The sequence below is a fragment of the Oncorhynchus gorbuscha genome, linkage group LG05 (genome assembly GCF_021184085.1).
Source record: "Oncorhynchus gorbuscha isolate QuinsamMale2020 ecotype Even-year linkage group LG05, OgorEven_v1.0, whole genome shotgun sequence".
In the NCBI taxonomy this organism is placed as follows: domain Eukaryota; kingdom Metazoa; phylum Chordata; class Actinopteri; order Salmoniformes; family Salmonidae; genus Oncorhynchus; species Oncorhynchus gorbuscha.
In genome coordinates this window covers 24,998,303-25,020,357 of record NC_060177.1, presented here as the reverse complement: position 1 = coordinate 25,020,357, position 22,055 = coordinate 24,998,303, and the positions used below count along the sequence as shown (strand labels likewise).

At 43.0% G+C, this 22,055-nt stretch overlaps 1 protein-coding gene across 1 annotated transcript in view; it reads right to left on the bottom strand.

Moving 5' to 3' along the window:
- Positions 1 to 2,496: 2,496 nt before the first annotated feature.
- LOC124035732 (myotubularin-related protein 10-like) overlaps positions 2,497 to 22,055 on the bottom strand; it is a 29,775-nt gene continuing 10,216 nt past the window's right edge. Inside the window, exons 5-16 of the mRNA XM_046349349.1 lie at positions 18,019 to 18,161; positions 8,726 to 8,819; positions 8,242 to 8,389; positions 7,751 to 7,838; positions 7,410 to 7,498; positions 7,025 to 7,155; positions 6,799 to 6,868; positions 6,203 to 6,273; positions 5,904 to 6,076; positions 5,406 to 5,576; positions 5,049 to 5,231; positions 2,497 to 4,767 (exon numbers count right to left, since the gene is read on the bottom strand). Of these exons, the coding sequence (XP_046205305.1) occupies positions 4,144 to 4,767; positions 5,049 to 5,231; positions 5,406 to 5,576; positions 5,904 to 6,076; positions 6,203 to 6,273; positions 6,799 to 6,868; positions 7,025 to 7,155; positions 7,410 to 7,498; positions 7,751 to 7,838; positions 8,242 to 8,389; positions 8,726 to 8,819; positions 18,019 to 18,161 (1,985 nt within the window). The 3' untranslated portion in view covers positions 2,497 to 4,143. The remainder of the gene's footprint in view (positions 4,768 to 5,048; positions 5,232 to 5,405; positions 5,577 to 5,903; positions 6,077 to 6,202; positions 6,274 to 6,798; positions 6,869 to 7,024; positions 7,156 to 7,409; positions 7,499 to 7,750; positions 7,839 to 8,241; positions 8,390 to 8,725; positions 8,820 to 18,018; positions 18,162 to 22,055) is intronic.

Genomic DNA, 22,055 nt, shown 5'->3' with positions numbered 1-22,055 from the left:
ATGACAATTACCTACGGTTGTGGGCATAGTTAGAAAAGTTAACTTTCGTGGAATCAAAATAATGGTGAAGTGAGAAGGCCAGGCAACGTCAGAATATATGGCTGGACATCAGCGAACACTAGTAATGGCTAGCTAGTTAGCTGAATAGCCATTTATCACCTGTTATTATCGTTCAAATATAGTATCTCCAAACGCCACTACTTCCTGTCTTCTCGTGCACTTACCTCCAAATATCATTGTGGATATTCCTCAACTGCCTTACGCTTTCGGAACAGTTAATATGATAAGGAAATGTGGATGAAATCAATGCTGATTAGTCGAGCCCATATCGGAGGCCAGCAGACGAAAACCCAGTGGCGCTCCTAGATGACGTCACACACAGTACATTCAATTTCCTGGATGATTTTGAGGCATATAAATCCTATCATTTTCATAAATTTGAGCTTCATGGCCAATAAAAAAACATACACACGTTTACCTTCTGCTAGGAATACCTAAATTGCCATTTTTCCCCGAATGTCTGTATGCACAAATGAGGGAATTATCTATTTCCCTTCGGAACACACGTTGCCTTGTTCCTCTCTAAATGGCAATCCCTTGGCAATGAAAACAAGTGGTATTCTAGCCCATTATGGGTCTCTCCTTGGGATACTTTAGGAGGTTCTTGAATTACAAATGCAGTCCTTTCTCAGATTCACAGTACCGGTATGTTATTGTGACGAGTTGTTTTTGCAATTTTCCCGGCTGATGCTCCAGTATTACAGCAGGGGGTGCTGGTGGCCTTATTGATATACGTTAGAGTGCACAGTAGTTTTGCATTTTATTATACATACACTGACTGTAGTGTGACCTGATTTGACTAATATCAGACCTGCATATAGCATGGTTAATATATTAATTTGCTGAGAGAAAACACACGGAGGCAGAACTCCACTCCTTCCTAGAGGGAATCTCGCTACTTAAACTTATCAGAGACCGACCAAGAAGATCTCAACTCCCCCTTCACTCTTGAGGAGATCCTGGAGGCAATTACCTCCATGCCACCTAATAAGTCCCCAGGCCCAGATGGATTCCCCAGAGAGTTCTACAAAGCTTTTTGGCCCCAGCTTAGCCCTATTTTCAAGCCAATGCTGGAGGATTTTTGGAAAAACAGAGTTCTCCCAGACTCAATACACATACAGTGGGGCAAAAAAGTATTTAGTCAGCCACCAATTGTGCAAGTTCTCACACTTAAAAATATGAGGCCTGTGATTTTCATAATAGGTACACTTCAACTATGACAGACAAAATGAGAGAAAAAAATCCAGAAAATCACATTGTAGGATTTTTAATGAATTTATTTGCAAATTATGGTGGAAAATAAGTATTTGGTCAAATACCTGGGCATTTCATCCCAAATATGTTCTCACTCGCCTATAGTAGGCAACCCAGACTTGCCAAAAGCCCTGAGGGATGCCAACTTTAATCTTTGGCATACTCTAGGAATCAGGACCTTTTCAGACCTATTTCATCAGAAAACCACTGAAATCCTTTCAAGAGCTCTGCAGTGAATTCAATGTGCATAGATCCCATTCTTTTGTATTATCTTCAAATTAGACATGGAATTTCCTCATTTACTTCCAAGATGTTTAGAACTCAGTTGAATGAAGTTGAAACCCTTCTTGTCACAGCACAATCCATTGAAGGCAAATATCTTATATCTATAGACTCCTTTCTGAGAAAGGAGGCTCCTCCTTTACTCCTTTGAAAATAATCTGGGAAAAGGACCTTGGTCTGACTATCAGTGATAAGTTATGGGCAGAGGTTTGCGACAGGGTATAATGCTCCTCTACTAATGTAAAAATGAAAGAATCTAATTACAAATTTTATTACACTCCTTTGAGACTCCATAGAATGAACAGACATTTCTCCTAACTGTAAAAGATATACCTCTGAAAGTGGAACCTATATGCATGTATTTTAGAGTTGTTGATTGCCAGATTTGTCTCCACTACTCAACTATATTTCAAATTGGACAGAGTGAATGGGGTGATTAAGGAAATGAGCAGATACACAACATGTAAGGTGCTATAAAATCTAAAAACTAATCATTTCCTCATCGTCTCAGCAAAGGCTGGAAATAGCTCATAAGAACCCTGGTAGTGCTGCTGCAAGTTTTATATACATTTTTTTTTGTGTGTATATATTTTTATTTTATTTTATATATTTTTTCAAGTCTGTCACATCTGTGAATGTGGAATGTGTTTTGTTGGTTGATTGAAAACAAGAAAAGTTCAAACTTTAAATTGAAAAAAATAAATAATGGAATATCATGTGAAATATCTTCAGTTTCCCTCACTAATCTGTGTTGCAGACATTGCTCATCGTCTTATTTTGACAGCTTTCCGATCCAGACCAGTCACAAGCATTCCAGCCACCCTATTGGGTGTCTGAAATACAGAGTCGAAGAATATTCCCACATCTACCACCCCCCCCACATAACAAAAAACAACTTCAGACATTTGACATTTTTATTTGCTCTATATTCCTTTACATTGACATTTTGCCTTACAGCTGTGATCCCCTGTGGTCAGAGTGTTGACAGTGCTTTTGAAGGGGGGAGAGGGTCAACATTGCACTACAGACCACTCAATTGTCCAACAAGTGCTCTGCAATGCCATAAATGTGTATCTCCAAACTTGATCTAACACAGTGACACTCCACAGAGCAAAGGTAAAACATAACATTAATCCCAACATGGTGTTCCTTCAGATCAAGAATTTCAAATTGGCTTCCAGGTGCAGCTTTTGAAGTATTCAGTCTCTCCTAACGTCATTACTCTGGGTGTAACATGCGTAGTAGAATAAGTGATAGAAGTGAACCGGTACATTGAACACAGTAAGCAAAGCCACATTTCCATCTAAAAAGGCACTGAGAATTTCCTACATCCCTGTATTTAAACATTTGCATAACTGAATAAATATGTGCACTGTTGATCAATATCAAATTGTGTCAAATGAGGAGCACAATTGTTATACAATAACAGTGCTGAGTGCACCAATGGTGTGAATTAGTGGTAAACTAAAAGGGCTGTGCATTCATGGTATATAAACTAAAAGTTGGGTCTAAAAAAAACAGTAAGTACCATAATTAGAATAGAAATAAAAACAGAATATTATTTTCACCTTCTCATAATTCAAACAACCACCACCATTACCAGTAGTTATTTCATAAAGTTTCACTTCTTATTTGGGATTTGTCTTGTTAATATCAGGTGAAGGAGCAATGAGGGCTCATTAGAGAAAACAGATTCCAACTGTTTACATGTCTCCACTTCAAACCCACTCTGAAACACATCACCTGACTATGGTGAATAGACATGATGATTGTCTGAGCATCAGTTCAGGCGGCATCCAGCCATTAGCAGCATCAGTTCAGGCTGTGTGGGTGTACAGTAATGATAAGACTGGTATCCAGCCTGCCCAGCGGTTCTTTACTGCCCACAGCGCCAAAACATACATGTCCAGATACTGATGCTTTTCAATGTCAAAGCCATCAAGGAAAAAGTTGATTGATGAATGTCCACAAATTTCTTGTCTCAAACGGTGAAGGCATTTTCCAGTGCCGGTTCCCTGGCATTTTATTGGTGCACTACGTGATTGATGATCATTTCCTGCAAGAAGGCCTAATAGTAAATAGCCCCCTCTGTCCTTCTCCTGTCACTATTCATGATTTAGTTCATCTTCATTCTAGAATTAATGCAGTACCTTACCAGAAGGTCTCTAGAAATACAACTAAACTATATTAAGTGATACAAATAAAGCGATAAGTGTCTACCACAGATTTAACTCCTCCTCATAACTCCTTTTTCCCATCGCAAAGTGTCATCAGCGCTACATCCATGTCACTACAAAATCATATTCCACTAACATTCTACGTACTGAATCTAAAACTATGAAAATGGAAATCGAAAGTGACTTCCTAAAGAGAACAACTCTGACAAAAACCCTGAAGAAATGTTCGATTTAAGCAAAGACGAATAATCTTGTGCAAAAACAAAACAGCCACATCATATTCAACTGAGCTAGCCTCCAGCCTCTAGCATGATAGGACATCCCTTCTGGACTAAGCACTGATTTGAGTGAAAACTTTAGCCACGGGACCTCAGAGTGCCTCATTGGCAAGAGTTTCAGTGGAGAGCCATATCTTTGCCCCGTTCAGGAACTTGCTGAGAGGAGTGCCCAGGATGCTGCGGCGGCACATGTTCCCCACGGGAGAGAAGGGGAAGGAGGAGCTAAGGTACTCTGGAGTTGAAGAGGACTCGTGGGTGGAACCGGCCGTAAAGTACATCCTGCTGTGGTCTGATGGGGGGGCGCTGGGGGTGGAGGTCGGGGTGCTGGCCGGAGTGGCCCCCTTGTACTGGCGTAGCTGGCTCTGCAGCTTCTCTACCTCATCAGCCAGCTGGGAGAGCTTGTGGTATGCGGTAACAGGGCCGCCCTTAGGGATGCTGGCTTCAGGGACCCAGCGCAGGAAGTAGAGCCTCCACAGGGCCAGGTGTGAAGGCAGGAGCTGGGGGATGAGCATCCCCTGCAGGTCTGCGGGCCGGGAGACCCAGTCCCTGAAGAAGCGCTCTGTTGGGCTCTCCACCACCTCTCTGATCTGGGAGAAGTCTGGTTTGAGCCGCGACACCAGGGAGTTCCGTCTGGTCAGGGTGAGGCTGTCATGGCCGTCCATCAGGATGTTCCTCAGGGAAGAGGGCATCCCTCGGAGTGTAGAACTGTAGTTTTTCTGGGAGATAAAGGAACACACACTCATTAACAAGTTATTTCATATAGAATGTACATGCATGTAGATGGTGTTGATTTTACTTTGAGGAACATGACATTTTGATCTTCATGAATTCAGGTTATTTCCAGGCATCTGGGACTGTCCCTGGATAGTCTTGCATAGCTTTTCTTGCAAAGCTCCTTCATTTACCCATCTAGAATTGAAATGTACTTATCCTGTTATGGGGTGGTTGAGAACTCTTTGTTATCATTTGCATTCTCAAACAAAGAGCGCAAACTGACCTTGGTGCGTCTGAAGGACTTCACTGCTCCATTCTGAACACAGGTGGCACCTTTGCCAACATACATGGGGTTGTTGAAAAGGGCCTGGTCTTTGGGGGTGAACTGCTGTGACCAGTCCCAGACAGGGGGGAAACGCAGGGCCTTCTCCTCCCCCACAGGGATGCACTTACTCTTAGCAAAGTCCTGTGGAGGAGGACAGGTAAAGTCACTAATACTGCACACAGCTGCAAACAGTTCTGAGCTGTATCATATCAGAGGTGCGTTGACGGAGTTGAATACAACCGCAACTATGTTGTGAGGGTTGAGGGGGAACTTCCTGTGTTTGTCGCTTTTTGTGTGTGTGTGAGAGCTCCTCACCATGCTGTTCTCAGTGCGCTGCTGGGCACAGTTGAAGAGGAAGGTGCTGAATACAGGGATCCACATGCTGTCACTGAGCACAGTCAGGTAGGTCTCAGTGAACTCAAAGGCTGCTGGGTACTGATTTATAATCTGCCACACACAGTCCAGGAACAGCTGGAACAGAGGAGACTGAGGGGATGGAGGAGAGGAAGAGCGGAAAGGGAAAGAATACTGTGATTAAGGGCGGCAGGTAGTCTAGTGATTAAAAGTGGTCGGCCAGTAATCGAAAGGTTGCTGGTTTGACTCCCTGAGCCGACTAGGTGAACAATCTGTTGATGTGCCCTTGAGCAAGGCCGTTATCCAGCGCGGCTTACAGGATGAATTAAGGTTAAGAGTGTTTGCTAAATGACTAAAATGCTAAATGATTAAAATCACTAAGCACAAAACAATGACAACATTTCAAAGTACAACTCCATGTCAAGCTCCACTTCAAGTATGCAAATAGACAGAGCCTACCTCCTCTTTGTCATTCTTCTTCAAATGGTTGCACCGGTCGAGGAAGCGATGGCCAGCCATCACCCACTCCTTCTGCACCAGGCTCTGGAAGCCAGTAAGGCTACGGAAGTGAGGGTCCAGCATCAGTTGTACTAGAGAGGACACCACACAGCTCAGGTCCCGGTCTTCTTCCTCTGGAGAGAGAAGAGAGAAACAGAACAGAAGAGAGAGAAATACAGGTAGTAAGATCGACAAGACACACAGACAGGAAACATACAGAGAGACAGACAACTAAAAGACAAAACCATGTATTTCGTTACCTTGCAGAATGACAGACACATGTTTTCCCTCTAGCAAGTAGACTACCTCGGCTGAATGCTTCAGGAAGGCCCTGGAGACAGGAATAGCAAAGGATACAGTTGACTTTACTCTAGGTACAAATATGTAACACTTACACATACATCTTAAGTACAACATTCATTAACTCTGACCAAAACTTGAGTCCAACCAAAATGATCCTGTAGTTGCACCGTAAATTTTACCACCATTAAAAAGTGGAAATAAAATGACTAATATATTTATTCGACCTTTATTTAACTAGTCAAGTCAATTAAGAACAAATTCTTATTTTCAATGACGGCCTAGGAACGAACTGTGGGTTAACTGCCTGATCAGGGGCAGAACGACAGCTCGGGGATTTGACACTGCAACCTTTCGGTTACTAGTCCAACGCTCTAACCACTAGGCTACCCTGCCAACCCTACCAGATGGTAGAGAGAGAACTAGCAGGAGCGTCTGTCAATGCTAGTACTTTTCTAAATGAAACTTCATGCATGACAAGACAGCAGCACTGCCCGTGTAAACAGCAAGGTGAGCCAACCTGCTGAGCCAGTGGCGTCTAAGTATTTGTACATACCTGACATACTCCAGCCATCGAGAGCTTTCCATGGACGACAGCCACTTCTCCTCAGACTCCTCAAAGGGCTCTGCACACAAACACAGTTAAATATCCCAAGCTCTTTCAGAATGCCTAAGAGCAGCAATAAAAGCCTAAGAACAACAAAGTGCCTTCATAAAAAAACGAATTAACAAATAGATCACAACATTCATTTGATTGATTGATTTCAATTCCCCCGACTTACCGATGACACAGATCTGCCGCACTTTGACAAAGGCAGCCTGGATGTCCTGGATGTTGGGCAGGTTCTTGTCCAGGTCGGACTTGAGGACGTCACTGCGCTGTGGGTGGCTCTTTGTTATGGCACTACAGATCCTACCACAACACAAGGCAGGAAAAGACTGTTGGAAATAGTCTTAACAGCACAATTATTTCAATGGTACTGCGAGTCTGGACAGAATAGTTTGGCAATCTCACTTGTCAGTTATGCCAAAACAACAAATCGCAGTGCTGACATGATAAGCACACCATTTGAAAGAAAATTGAAAACAGATAGTTGTGGTGAACAATATGAAAACATCAACAAATTTTTAAAAAAATCATTGACATTCTATTCAGTCTTATTGTACCTCTGGTCCAGCTTCCTCTGCTGCAGTGGGTCACTGATGCTGGCCATGCGCACCAGGGCACTCCCGTTGGGGTGATTCCAGCACCACAACTTAAGGGAAACACACCACCTTGTCATGGTTCAGCAGTCACACAAACAGTCTCCCTCGTTCTCTCACTTACAAAACACTCACATACACTCAAAATGCAGTCACTCCTCTCAAAGCACTTAAATTAAAAATAAAATCGGCGTCATTAATGCTTGATAGAATTCCCTAGACAGACTGTTTCTGTCTAAAACAGCGAGAAAGGCTTTTATTAAGCGAAAGGTGTTGTTTCTTGAGATGAGAGGCTGGCCACTCACAGGGATGCGGTGAACAGTGAAAAAACACAAGTACTGCTTCAGGTCTTGATCCGCCAGGGACACTGGGACCACAAAGTACTCTGGGAGACTGGAGAGAGAAAGATAAGAGGGAAATATGCATTACAGAGATGCTCCAAATGGCAAGAGGGTTAGGGTTAGGGTCAGGCGCCATATTAGCCACAGCAGATTCTGAATGGTTGATCACAATATGAAAAGAAAAAACTCTAAATCTGTGGCAGCAAGTGAAGCAATTACTACATTTCCATCTCGACAAAGATTCTATTACATAAAGTGTCAATGTAAACCATTACCTAAGTGTGTTAAATAAAGTATTACCATTCTGCCTGATGAGGATTATGACACTAATGAGCTATGTTAATCATAATCCAAATCTGGTAATAATCCATGATGTCATTTAGAAAATGAGCTGAACGCCTGCAGTAACCCTCCCTCCCCCTCATCCCCACTCCCCTAAACTATGTGGGCCCCACCTGGGTGAGACGACGTAGCCCTCGTTGATGGAGCACACCCTCCACTCTGCTGCACCTGTTCTCTTGATCTCTCGGTCCCATTCAGAGGGCCGGTCAAACAGGGGCATCTGCAGTCCTCCTCCGGGATCTACTCCATTAACTCGCTCCCCTGAACATGTAGCAGTGAGCGCTTGCTAATTAAAGACACACCTGCTTGCTGAGTTTCCTTCAACTCAAACATTGCAACAACTGTAAATATATGTTCTTTACTGAAGAGCCACATTTGACACAACCATTGCCCGGGGTTCCAACAAAACTAAATTGATCACATTGTTCTGTTAACAGTGTATTCAGCATGTTTTCCTTTAGGTTCCTCACACGTCAAGACATGTACAGTGGGGATGCTATTGATAGCTAGAACAGTTTGGCAGACCACAGGGAATTAGGGTGTCTCAAAGCCTTTTCAGTCAGAACCAGATGATTAAGCAGTGTACTGTATACCTACCCAAGGATCCATAGTATTGCTTCCCTACGTACTCAAAGCCAAACAGCAGCTGGGGATCAGCGGGCTGGGAGTAGTGAGCGATGGCCAGGCAAACCTTAAATCACAGGGTGGGGCAAACGCATGACTTCAAAAGGAAGGAACTGAACAGGTCCAGCAAATATACAGTACATACAGTGTCATCGGAAAGTATTCAGACCCCTTGACTTTTTCCACATTTTGTTACGCTACAGCCTTATTCTAAAATGGACAACATTCATTTTTTCCTCAGCAATCAACACAAACCTCAGACAAAGCAAAAACGGGTTTCGATTTCTTTGCAAATTTATTAAAAATAAAACAAGATTTTTTATACATTTGTAAAGATTTCTAAAAACCTGTTTTTGCTTTGTCATTATGGGGCATTGTGTGTAGTTTAATGAGAAGAAAAAAAACTCATCCATTTTGGAATAAGGCTGTAACGTACCAAAATGTGGAAAAAGTCAAGGGGTCTGAACACTTTCCGAATGCACCGTAGGGCCGAGTTATACGAGCCTGGAAGTTTCATTGCTGCTTTTTGACTAACACCATTGTATACACCTTTATATTATACTAGGGAAATTGTTTCCATAGCTAGGGCTGGCAGTGAGGACTAGTGAAGAGCAGAATCAACAACCTCTGAAGAATCAAAACAATCAAACAAGCGAAACGCAAGTAGAGGGACAAGGTGGAATCGCAATTCAACGGCTCAGACACGAGATGTATGCATTTGTATTTATTATTGATCCCCATTAGCTGCTGCTTTGGCAGCAGCTACTCTTCCTGGGGTCCGGGAAAATTAAGACAGTTAATGCCATTTAAAAAGAACATTACAATACATTCACAACATACTGTGTGCCCCAGGCCCCTACTCCACCACCACTAAATCAATGTGTATGTATAGTGACTATGTTATCGTGTGTGTGTATGCATGCGTCTGTGCAAATGTTTGTGTTGCTTCACAGTCCCTGCTGTTACATAAGGTTTTTTAAAATCGGTTAAAATTGTACTGCTTGCATTAGTTACTTGATGTGGAATAGAGCTCCATGTTGTCATGGCTCTATGTAGTACTGTGTGCCTTCCCATAGTCTGTTCTGGACTTGGGGACAGTGAAGAGACTTCGTGGCATGTCTTGTGGGGTATGCATGGGTGTCCAAGCTGTGTACCAGTAGTTTAGACAGACAGCTCAGTGCATTCAACATGTCAATACCTCTCATAAATAAACATAGTGATTAAGTCAATCTCTTCTCCACTTTGAGCCCGGAAGGATTGACATGCATATTACTAATATTAGCTCTCTGTCACTCTGTGTACAACCAAGGTCCTGCCGTGCTGCCCTGTTCTAAGCCAATTGCAATTTTCCTCAGTCCTTTTTTGTGGCACCTGACCACACGACTCACAGTGCGACAAAACTAGGGCCTGTAGGACCTGCCTTATTGATAGTGTTGTTAAGAAGGCAGAGCATCGCTTTATTTTGGACAGACTTCTCCCCATCTTAGCTACTATTGCATCAATACGTTTTGACCATGATAGTTTACAATCTAGGGTTACTCCAAGCAGTTTAGTCATCTCAACTTGCTCAATTTCCACATCATTTATTACAAGTTTTAGTTGAGGTTTAGGGTTTAATGAGTGTTTTGTTCCAAATAATGCTTTTAGGCTAACTTATTCCTTTCCACCCACTCAAAGTAACTGTAGCTCTTTGTTAAGTGTTGCAGTCATTTCAGATGCTGTAGTAGCTGACGTGTATAGTGTGAGGGTCATCCACATACATAGACACTCTGGCTTTACTCAAAGTCAGTGGCATTTCGTTAATAAAAATGGAAAAAAGAAAGGGGCCTAAACAGCTACCCTGGGGAATTCCTAATTCTAACTGGATTATGTTAGAGAGGCTTCCATTAAAGAACACCCCCTGTGTTCTGTTAGACAAATAACTCTTTATCCACATTACAGCAGGGGGTGTAAAGCCATAACACATACGTTTCTCCAGCAGCAGACTACGATCGATAATGTCAAAAGCTGCACTGAAGTCTAACAAGACAGCCCCCCCCCAATAATTTTGTCATCAGCTTCTCTCAGCCAATCAGTCATTTGTGTAAGTGCTGTGCTCCTTCCCTATAAGAGTGCTGAAATTCCATTGTCAATTTGTTTACTGTGAAATAGCATAGTATCTGGTCAAACACAATTTTTTGCAGAAGTTTACTAAGGGTTGGTAACAGGCTGATTGGTCTTCTATTTGAGCCAGTAAAGGGGGCTTTACTATTCTTCTGTAGCAGAATGACACTAGCTTCCCTCCAGACCTGAGGTCACACACTTTCTAGTAAGCTTAAATTGAAGATGTGTCAAATGGGAGTGGCAATATAGTCTGCTATTACCCTCAGTAATTGTCCATCCAGATTGTCAGACCCTGGTGGCTTGTCATTGTTGATAGACAACAATTAATTTTTCACCGCTTCCACACGGACTTTACAGAATTCAAAAGTACAATAGTCTTTCATAATTTGGTCTGATATACTTGGATGTGTAGTGTCAGCGTTTGTTCCTGGCATGTCATCCATAAGTTTGCTTATCTTGCCAATGAAAAAGTACTTAAAGTAGTTGGCAATATCAGTGGGCTTTGTGATGAATGAGCCATTTGATTCAATGAATGTGGCAGGGTCTACAGGAAATCACGGACACTGACGTCACACTTCCAGACAAATTAAACACCTTCTGTGCCCGGTTTGAGGATAAGTGCCACCGTCGTGGCCTGCTAACAAGGACTGCGCCCCCCTCCCTCCCTCCCTCCCTCCCTCTCCTTCTCTGTGGACAATGTGAGTAAAACATTTAAAACGTGTAACCCTCGCAAGGCTGCTGGCCCAGACGACATCACTAGCCGTGTCCTCAGAGCATGCGCAGACCAGCTGGCTGGCTGGTGTTTACAGACATATTCAATCATTCCCTATCCCAGTCTGTTATCCCCACATGCTTCAAGATGGCTACCATTGTTCCTGTACCCATGAAAGCAAAGATTACTGAACTAAATGACTACCCCCGCGTAGCACTCACTTGTCACCGTGAAGTGCTTTGAGAGACTAGTCAAGGATCATATCATCTCCACCTTACCGGCCACCCTAGACACACTTCAGTTTGCATATCGCCCCAACAGGTCCACAGACGACGCAAATCGCAATCACACTGCCCTATCCCATCTGGACAAAAGGAATACCTATGTAAGAATGCTGTTCATTGACTCCAGCTCAACATTCAACACCATAATCTCCTCCAAACTCATCATCAAGCTGGAGGCCCTGGGTCTCAACCCCGCCCTGTACAATTGGGTCCATGACGGGCCGCCACCAGGTGGTGAAGGTAGGAAACATCTCCACTTCGCTGACCTTCAACACTGAGCACGTGCTCAGCCCCCTCCTGTACTCCCTGTTTACCTATGACTGCGTGGCCATGCACGCCTCCAACTCAATCATCAAGTTTGCAGACGACAACAGAAGTAGGCGTGATTACCAACAACGACAAGACAGCCTACATTGAGGAGGTGAGGGCACTCAGAGTGTGGTGTCAGGAAAACAACCACTCACTCAACGTAAACAAAACAAACGAGATGATCGTGGACTTCAGGAAACAGCAGAGGGAGCACCCCCTATCCACATCGAAGTGACAGCAGTGGAGAAGGTAGAACGTTTTACATTTTTCTGCATACACATCACAGACAAACTGAAATGGTCTATCCATGCAGACAGTGTGGTGAAGAAAGCGCACCATCGCCTTTAAAATTGTTAAACATTTTGGGTATCCTTCCACAAGCCTCCAACAATAAGTTGGGTGAATGTTGGCCCATTCCTCCTGACAGAGCTGGTGAAACTGAGTCAGGTTTGTAGGCCTCCTTGCTCGCACACGCTTTACCAGTTCTGACCACAAATTTTCTGAGGTCAGAAAACAAAATTTACAAAGCCCTGACCACAAATTTATTGAGGTCAGGGCTTTGTGATGGCCACTCCAATACTTTGACTTTGTTGTCCTTAAGCCATTTTGCAGCAACTTTGGAAGTATGCTTAGGGTCATTGTACATTTGGAAGACCCATTTGCGACCAAGCTTTAACTTCCCGACTGATGTCCTGAGATGTTGCTTCATTAAATCCACATGATTTTCCTCCCATTTGATGACATCTATTTTGTGAAGTGCACCAGTCACTCCTGCAGCAAAGCACCCACACTACATGATGCTACCACCCCCGTGCTTCACGGTTGGGATGGTGTTGATCGGCTTGCAAGCCTCCCCCTTTTTCTCCCAAACATAACGATGGTCATGATGGCCAAACAGTTCTATTTTTGTTTCATCAGACCAGACAACATTTCTCCGAAAAGTATGATCTTTGTCCCCATGTGCAGTTGCAAACCATAGTCTGGATTTTTTAAATGGCAGTTTTGGAGCAGTGGCTTCTTCCTTGCTGAGCGGCCTCTCAGGTTATGTTGATATAGGACTCGTTTTACTGTGGATATAGATACTTTTGTACCAGTTTCCTCCAGCATCTTCACAAGGTCCTTTGCTGTTGTTCTGGGATTGATTTGCACGTTTCACATCAAAGTACATTCATCTCTAGGAGACGGTATGACGGCTGCGTGGTCCCATGGGGTTTATGCTTGCATACTATCGTTTGTACAGATGAACGTGGTACCTTCAGGCATTTGAAAATTGCTCCCAAGGATGAACCAGACTTGTAGTCTCCAATGTTTCTGAGGTCTTGGCTGATTTCTTTTGATTTTCCCATGATGTCAGGCAAAGAGGCACTGAGTTTGAAGGTAGGCCTTGAAATACATCCAAAAGGTACACCCCCAATTGACTCAAATGATGTCAATTAGCCTATCAGAAGCTTCTAAAGCCATGACATCATTTTCTGGAATTTTCCAAGCTGTTTAAAGGCACAGTCAACATAGTGCATGTAAACTTCTGACCCACTGGAATTGTGATACAGTGAATTATAAGTGAAATAATCTGTCTGTAAACAATTGTTGGAAAAATTACATGTCATGCACAAAGTAGATGTCCTAACCGACTTGCCAAAACTATAGTTTGTTACGGAGACATTTGTGGAATGGTTGAAAAAATAGTTTTAATGACTCCAACCTAAGTGTTTGTATCTTTCCTTTTCTCTCTCTCTCTCAGGGGACCTGGGCCCTAGGACCATGCCTTAGGACTACCTGGCACGATGACTCCTTGTTGTCCTCAGTCCACCTGGCTGTGCTGCTGCTCCAGTTTCAACTGTTCTGCCTGCAGATATGGAACCCTGACCTGTTCACTGTGATTACTATTATTTTACCATGCTGGTCATTTTTGAACATTTCAACATCTTGGCCATGTTCTGTTATAATCTCCACCGGCACAGCCAGAAGAGCACTGGCCACCCCTCATAGCCTGGTTCCTCTCTAGATTTCTTCCTAGGTTTGGCCTTTCTAGGGAGTTTTTCCGTGCTTTGACACCTAGATTGCTTGCGGTTTGGGTTTTTAGGCTGGGTTTCTGTACAGCACTTTGATATATCAGCTGATGTAAGAAGTGCTATATATATATATATATAGCACTTTGATATATCAGCTGATGTAAGAAGGTATATATATATATATATATATATATATATATATTTTCAATTTGAAATTAATTTGATGTAAACTTACGACTTCAACTGTAGATGGAAACAGAAAAGTCTGAGACTTCAAGGTAAAACACTGGGGTAAATCCTATATGGAAATGCACCACTTGTCAGGTCAGGGAGTCTGGAAAAACTCCTGGCCCCAACAATACAATCTAAGGGAGATGGTCTGCTAGAATCTTTGAGATGTGACACCAGATTATTCTGTATTGTGAATGGAGAGGTGTCGGTGACTCCATAGTATATGATGTCCCTTTTCAATGGGTTGTGTCTTTGAAATGCACTTTGAGGCACGTTCTGGCTGCCCTCAGAGTCTACTGACCACAGCCAGAGTGTTTTGTCTGTTCACATTTTACAGGAGTTGTTTTTATTGGCTAAAGACTCAGGAACCTGCATGGAAACTTTCAATAACACTTCAAGCTGTGCCTTGGCTGCAAGGGGCCTCTACCTTTACTACAAGATTCCACCATTTAAACAGCTGAAAGTATTATTTAGCCCAGACATGCTCAACAGCTGAGGCACTAAGTCATGTTTTCTGCACCTTGAAGGGTAGATTGAACTCACATAGGAATACGATGAAGAGTAAAATAGATTGTCAACCTTGAACTTGACCATTAAAAAACCCCAAGTAATTTCACCACAGTGATGCATTTCATTTTAAGTGAGTGACGAAGACATTACATTTGTGTCTCGCTATTTCTAATGAAAGGCAAACTTTGAGAAGCAAAGTTCAACCATTGAACCATACTCATGTATTTGTAATTGTGCCTTGGGACTATCTGGGTAGCTAAGTTGCACCAAGAATTCAGACTTGAGCGTGGCTGCCAGGATCTCATTTAAGTGAAACCTAGGAAAGCAAACCTTAGCAGAACGCCTATTTCTATTGGGATAGAGGGCTGAGTCTGGCGTTTGGAGCTTTCCATCAGTGGCATAGAATTACACAATGCTGTCCATTCATTGGAGGAGCAGCAACCAAAACACAGGATGCAAGGAAGGAACTTTTGTGTTCATGTATGTGTGTGTGCGCGTCTCCGTGTGTATTTGAGAGAGACTACTCCAAACTCTGTAATTTCCTTCGGTATAATAAGCTATTATAGAATGGCTTCATTCCATATGTCACAAAAGAAAAACAAGGACCGAGCCCTGGTTTAGCTCCCCACAGTAATTACACTGTGTGTCCCCATATAGAAATAGACACAGGGAGTGCAGTTAAATCCCACTATGTACCATTACAATACTTAGCGCAGCAACACCAATTCATGCCTCCCGGGTGGCGCAGTGGTTAACGGTGCTGTACTGCAGCGCCAGCTGTGCCATCAGAGTCCCTGGGTTCGCGCCCAGGCTCTGTCGTAACCGCCCGCGTCCGGGAGGTCCGTGGGGCGACGCACAATTGGCCTAGCGTCGTTCGGGTTAGGGAGGGCTTGGTCGGTCAGGATGTCCTTGTCTCATCGCGCACCAGCGACTCCTGTGGCGGGCCGGGCGCAGTGCGCGCTAACCAAGGTTGCCAGGTGCACGGTGTACCTGCTTCCGGGTTGGATGCGCGCTGTGTTAAGAAGCAGTACGGCTGGCTGGGTTGTGTATCGGAGGACGCATGACTTTCAACCTTTGTCTCTCCCGAGCCCGTACGGGAGTTGTAGCGATGAGACAAGATAGTAGCTACTACAACAATTGGAGAACATGAAATTGGGGAGAAAAAAAAAAAGAAAAAAAAAAAAAAAAAAAAAGAGGTAAAATTGGAAAAAAAATAAGAAAAAAGAAACACCCATTTACCATTGGACCCAGTTACCATTGGACTTCAAAACAGCGGTCATAACAGTGCCCAAGACACAACAAATCAAATTGTCATGGGTTCCCCTCCCTGAAGGTAGAGTAGCCAGGTAATGTTGATAGTTACTTCTTGTGTCTTGGGCACTGTTATGACCGCTTAGTTCAATATCTTTCAGGTGTGTGTTGAGGCGCTTCAAGTGCTAGCTCCCCCCTTCTCTGACAAACTGCTCCCATGTGGCATGTGCTCTGGCTGGAGATCTAAGGTTACGTGTGTACATAGAAGCAGGCTGTCAGGAAGATATACTGAGGTCTGCGGTCTCCCTGCCACGGCCATGCAGAGGACTCAGGGCTGCTACTAAGAACTCTTGGAGGCCCTCCTCCACATAACACATTAGAATGAACTTACAGCCCCCTGGCTTCTGAGACCTTGGACCAGAACCCAGGGTGCAACAGCATGTGTGTTTGCAGAGTGATCAGAAACTAGAGGGCTGAATGGAGGTTTTGTTCCCTGTTTTTTTGTGGTGACTTTAAAAACGCCTCCATCCAGGCTTCACATGTTCAAAGGGGTTTGCAGGTTATACACAGGGTGGCTCCTTCTCCCTGATACCTGGCTCCCTTCTCCCTGCACACAGCCTCACGTTGTTCAGCATGAGCTCAACAGGCCCACAGGGCTCAGTAACTCCAGGTGAATGATCTTAACAGGCCTGTTAGTTTGTTGGCTTTGCTGTCAGAAATTAGCGAAGTAATTGTTTCACACCAAACAAAAACAAGCAGTGAGTAAAACAATCCAACACACCTCTCCCACAACTCTTCACATGGGGGTCCTGGGGCCTTTTGAGCAGTGCTTTGGTTCCACTCTAAAGACATGATACATCTGTGACTATAATCCACCACTTGCTCAGAGAGATGGGTCAGAGTCAATGTGGAATGTTCATTTGACACTCATTTCTACATAGGTTGCCTAGCAACAACAGCTGTTGTGCAGCACTCCGTGACATGTGTATCAAGTCATCCTGTACACATATCTAAGCATAATCTCATTGACTTAGTTCTTACTTGAAAAAAAAAGAAAAGAAAAAGAAAAGTACCATAAAAAGGCAATACAAATGTAAAGCAATACATGATAATGATAATAACAACATGCTGACAATGCCACCCTGACTCCTCCTGAGTCAGGCTGAGCGATTCTGGCCAATCTCAGGCTCTCAGCCAGCCAGATGGAAGGGAGGATGAAAGAAACACCGACCAGGGAGACAGACTAATCCCCTCATCAGAGAGCAGCTCAACAGGGTGGAGAGAAGAGAAGAGGGGTGGAGAGAAGAAGGGAGAAGAGGGGTGGAGAGGGGAGGAAAGAGAGGAGGTTATAGGGCAGCCTACATGGCCCCAGAAGGCTCCAAGGAGACGCTCTCCAAAAGCCTCCTTGGTGTGTTTGTCAATGGTGTTACCATAAACATACAGCTGTTTGGTTTTCTGGGAGAGGACATGCTACATGGCATTTTTACTGATGCAAAATAAAGGATTAACTAGTGTCATTGCCAGCATGTTTGCTCTCATACTCACATAATGCGATTGAACTCTGATAATCATGTAGACTAACAAGAGATGATTAAAAAATATTTTAAATCTAACAGTGGCAGTCTTTTAGGAACAGCTATACTGACAGCAGAGGCATTCCACAGTGAATTACCAGTGAAATCCTCTTAGAAACTAATCCACTGTAGTAGTGAGGCAGAGTTGAGTTGGAGGATTACCATGCTAGATTGCTGGTATCTCGCCTCAGGTTCAATTCAAGAGTCAACACCATGTCAATTTATAGTGTTCATACATCAAAACAGTGTCCATTTTGTTCAGAAAGCTTATATCGCAAACCTTCTTGGCGCTCTGGGGCCCAGCCTCGTCGAAGCGGAACCTGATGATTCGGAAGTCCTTGCAGTAAAGGATGAGCTCGGTGGGATTAAACTTCAGCTTCTGGTTGGAACACAGAACCTTCTGCTTCCCCTTAGCATCGTTCACTGAGAGGAACAAACACAAAACAAAGACCAGGGGCGAGACAGTGCTTATTAGGGCTAATGGATAGTCAAATAGTAACAGTAGTAGCCTGGTCCCAGGTCTGTAGGACTAATGTTTTTTCTTTAGAAGAGTTGGGATAAAGCACATACAGTACAGATCTGGGACAACACTAGTATTGTGAGGGGTAATGTATATGTGGGAAGTGGGAAACTGAGTGACCAAAGATTCGACAGAAAAACTGATTATCTATGTCACCACAGAGCTTCAGAGAAATTCTACCAAGTAGGAACTGAAATTGATCCACCAGACCTCAGCTGTCTAAAAACAAATGAGGAACTTCATTCTTCATGTTCGGATGACTCTTTATGGGGTAATACTCTGAATACAGAAAAATCTTTTGAGGTTCCTCGAGTATTACATATGGTAAAACATCTTCCACAAGACTCAACTGTTTATTTCAGTTATAATATAGTGAACAAAACGATAAAACGTAACATGTAAAGTGTTGGTCCCATTTTTCATTAGATTAAATAAAAGATCCTAGAGATTTTTCATACGCACCAAAAACATTTCTCTCAAATTTGTTTACATCCCTGTTAGTGAGTTTTTCTCCTTTGCCAAGATAATCCATCCACTTTATAGGTGTGGCATATCAAGAAGCTGATTAAACAGCATGATTGGTACACAGGTGCACCTTGTGCTGGGGGCAATAAAAGGCCACTAAAATTTGCAGTTTTGTCACACAAACACCACAGATGTTTCAAGTTGACAGTGTGTACAATTGGCATGCTGACTGTAGTAATGTTGTAGTGGAAAATTACTAAATTAGACATACTATGCCGTTTTTACTTAGATAATTGTCCATTGTTATATGCTCGTGTTTTTTTTCTCCCGATGCAGGCTTGTTGTCTTGTGGGACAGTTATAAGTCTGGGCGTGCAGATAAGAGCTGGGTGCGACTGCAGTATGTAACATCCCGTTTGTACTATCTGTAGGAACTCCTCTGTATGGAAACATGCAGGAAGGAACAGACAATAGTGGCAACGTCAGCCATCTACAGAGACAAACTAAACGCCTTTTGTACACTGTTACGCACACATCTGCTAACTGCCACATAAACAATGAGGTTGGACTTTTCTATAAAAGCTGAGGGCCAACTCGGTTTGTAGAGCTTTCAACTCTAACTATTCTTAGTGATGGTTGATTGCTTAATTTCTGCAAATCTAAGAATAAAATTGTTGTTGTTTGAAAGAATCTGCAGTCTCTTCCTATAGAATTTATCTGACAATTTGGTGACACGGATGTGATGGCTAACTCAGTTTCCTGATGGCTCCCGAGGAGACCGAGGTTGCGTTAGACATGGCAGGGAGCCCCACACTCAAAGCAGAGCAGAAAAGGGACCCTCTCAGACCGGCAGGGAGAGTCATTGAGTGGATTTGCCATTCCAAACAGACTAAATAAATTAAGGGTGAGACTGATTTTCTTAAACGCAACCTCCAATAGGGGAAAGTTCTGGGAACTTATAAAAACCTGTTCTAAGAACACTTTGAAATTCCTGTTCTCTGAAAGACATAGATTTATTTTTTATATATATATATATATATATATATATATATATATAAAAAAAAAAAATCTATTTTTTTAAAGGTCATACCAGCTATAACTTTAAACCTTACACTGAAATGTGCATGGGGGAAACTACCAAGTTGCTACAAAATGTAAAATTACATATAGTAATTAAAAAATATTTGGAGAAGAAATAACTCATTTTTTAAATGATATCAAAGGAAGACATTCCTAACCAAATACTGTTTGTTTTGTGTGTTTATGTTTCCTGAGTGTGTGTATTGACGAGAGATTTACATGATGATTACCCTAATTTTGGTAACATGTGTTGTCAACAACAGTTATATTTGAAGTGGGACACTGGTATAAGACATTAGGTCTTCCATATTCTCCAGTAGAACATTGGCAGACGCTTCACTATTAGTTCTAATGCAAAGGAATCAAGTGCCGTGACCAACTGAAAGGCACAAATACCATAACTTCTCTCCTGGGAAGTGGGTAACACTATCTTGGATTTTGTTTTTTTTAACTGGCACATATTAAAACCTGTGAGAAAGAAAATCTAAACTCTTGACACCATTGAGAGAAGCGCAGAAATAACCATCATAGAAAAGGTCAACTATAGCAAAGCAATAGAGGCACTAAAAGAAGCGCAAGAGCATTCTACCAATTCGGCTCAAATATGGGAAAAACATCTAATCATGGATAAAACTGGGAAGCATTTCCCTGCTGATGGCAAAATTCTAATCTAATAAAGAATTCAGATATGCTATTGTGAACTGGTACATTTAAATTTTAGCCTAGGCAGTATATTAACTATAATCTAACTAACTACCCAACGTTTATTAACTTGATTATTCACGTCATTCTTAGTTAAATGGTATAGTCGTTGTGCGTTCTCTACAGACATTTAATTCTGGCTATTGTTGCCAGCAGCACAGTTACAGTCACCAACACTTTGGATAACCAGCTCTGCTAGAGAGAGTAAAATGGTTAGAGTGAGGTGTTCTCTTATGTGTGTCTGGAAGTAGCTAACAAGCTAGCCAACTTTAGACAGTTAGCTTGGGTGTAAGTCGCTCTGGATAAGAGCGTCTGCTAAATGACGTAAATGTAAATGTGCTCGACTACGGTTTTGAGGTCAGAACGCTCAGATCAACCCTGCTCTTAGTCGAGAGCGGGTAGTGTGCGCTCTGAACAGTCTGAATCCAAACACCTGAAGTTGTAAAATAACAAAACTAGTCATGTTATGCTAACAAGCTAGCAAGAGGCTGCATAGCAACAGCATCAACGTCCGGTAGACATGCTAAGCTCAACTGAAAGGTTACGGTTTGTTTACAATGTACTAAAATTAACTAATAGCATATAGTATGAAGTATATAAAAATCAAGTATGTCGTATACAGTATATTATTACAGGTATTTGAACACAGTTTGGGTATGTGAGTATATAGATCAAATGTGTACATATTTTGGTGTCCCGGGTGGCACAGTGGTCTAAGGCATCGTGATGCAGAACCCAGAGACTCTGGGTTCGAGCCCAGGCTCTGTCGCAGCCGGTCGCGACCGGGAGGAATATGGGGCGACGCACAATTGGCCCAGCGTCGTCCGGGTTAGGGAGGGTTTGGCCGGTAGGGATATCCTTGTCTCATCGCGCACTAGCGACTCCTGTGGCGGGCCGGGCGCAGTGCACACTAACCAGGTCACTAGGTGTACGGTGTTTCCTCCGACACATTGGTGCGGCTGGCTTCCGGGTTGGATGCGCGCTGTGTTAAGAAGCAGTGCAGCTTGGTTGGGTTGTGTTTCGGAGGACGCATGGCTCTCGACCTTCGCCTCTCCCGAGTCTGTGCGGGAGTTGTTATCATACGAATATTGCGGTGGTAGCGGAAAAATCTCAAAGGGGCCTTTGGTCATTGGAAAAGCAAGTGTGGGGGCAATAAAGCTTGAAATTGGCAAAAATTACACAAGAAAAGTATTATATTTAGTGGGGTAACGGGTAACGTAAGCTGATTTTGGGGTTGGATAATCCCTGCAAGAATTTAAAAAACAACTGTGGCTATTAGGTAACATTACATTTGGCAGTATGTCTGGACGAGAGCACGAATGATGTTTACAAATAGTCCAACTTTGTATCACGCTGCATTTAAACAATCCCTAAAGGGTGTCAATTTGAGGGTTCTGTGTTGATACAGTATGTGGATTTGTTATTGGCATAAAAAGATGAAGAAACTCAATGTCCACCAGCGTTGTTGCCAGAGAACTCACTAAACACATGCTTTATTTGTAAATTATGTCTACGGGTTGGAGCGTGCTCCTGGCTATCTGTAAATACATA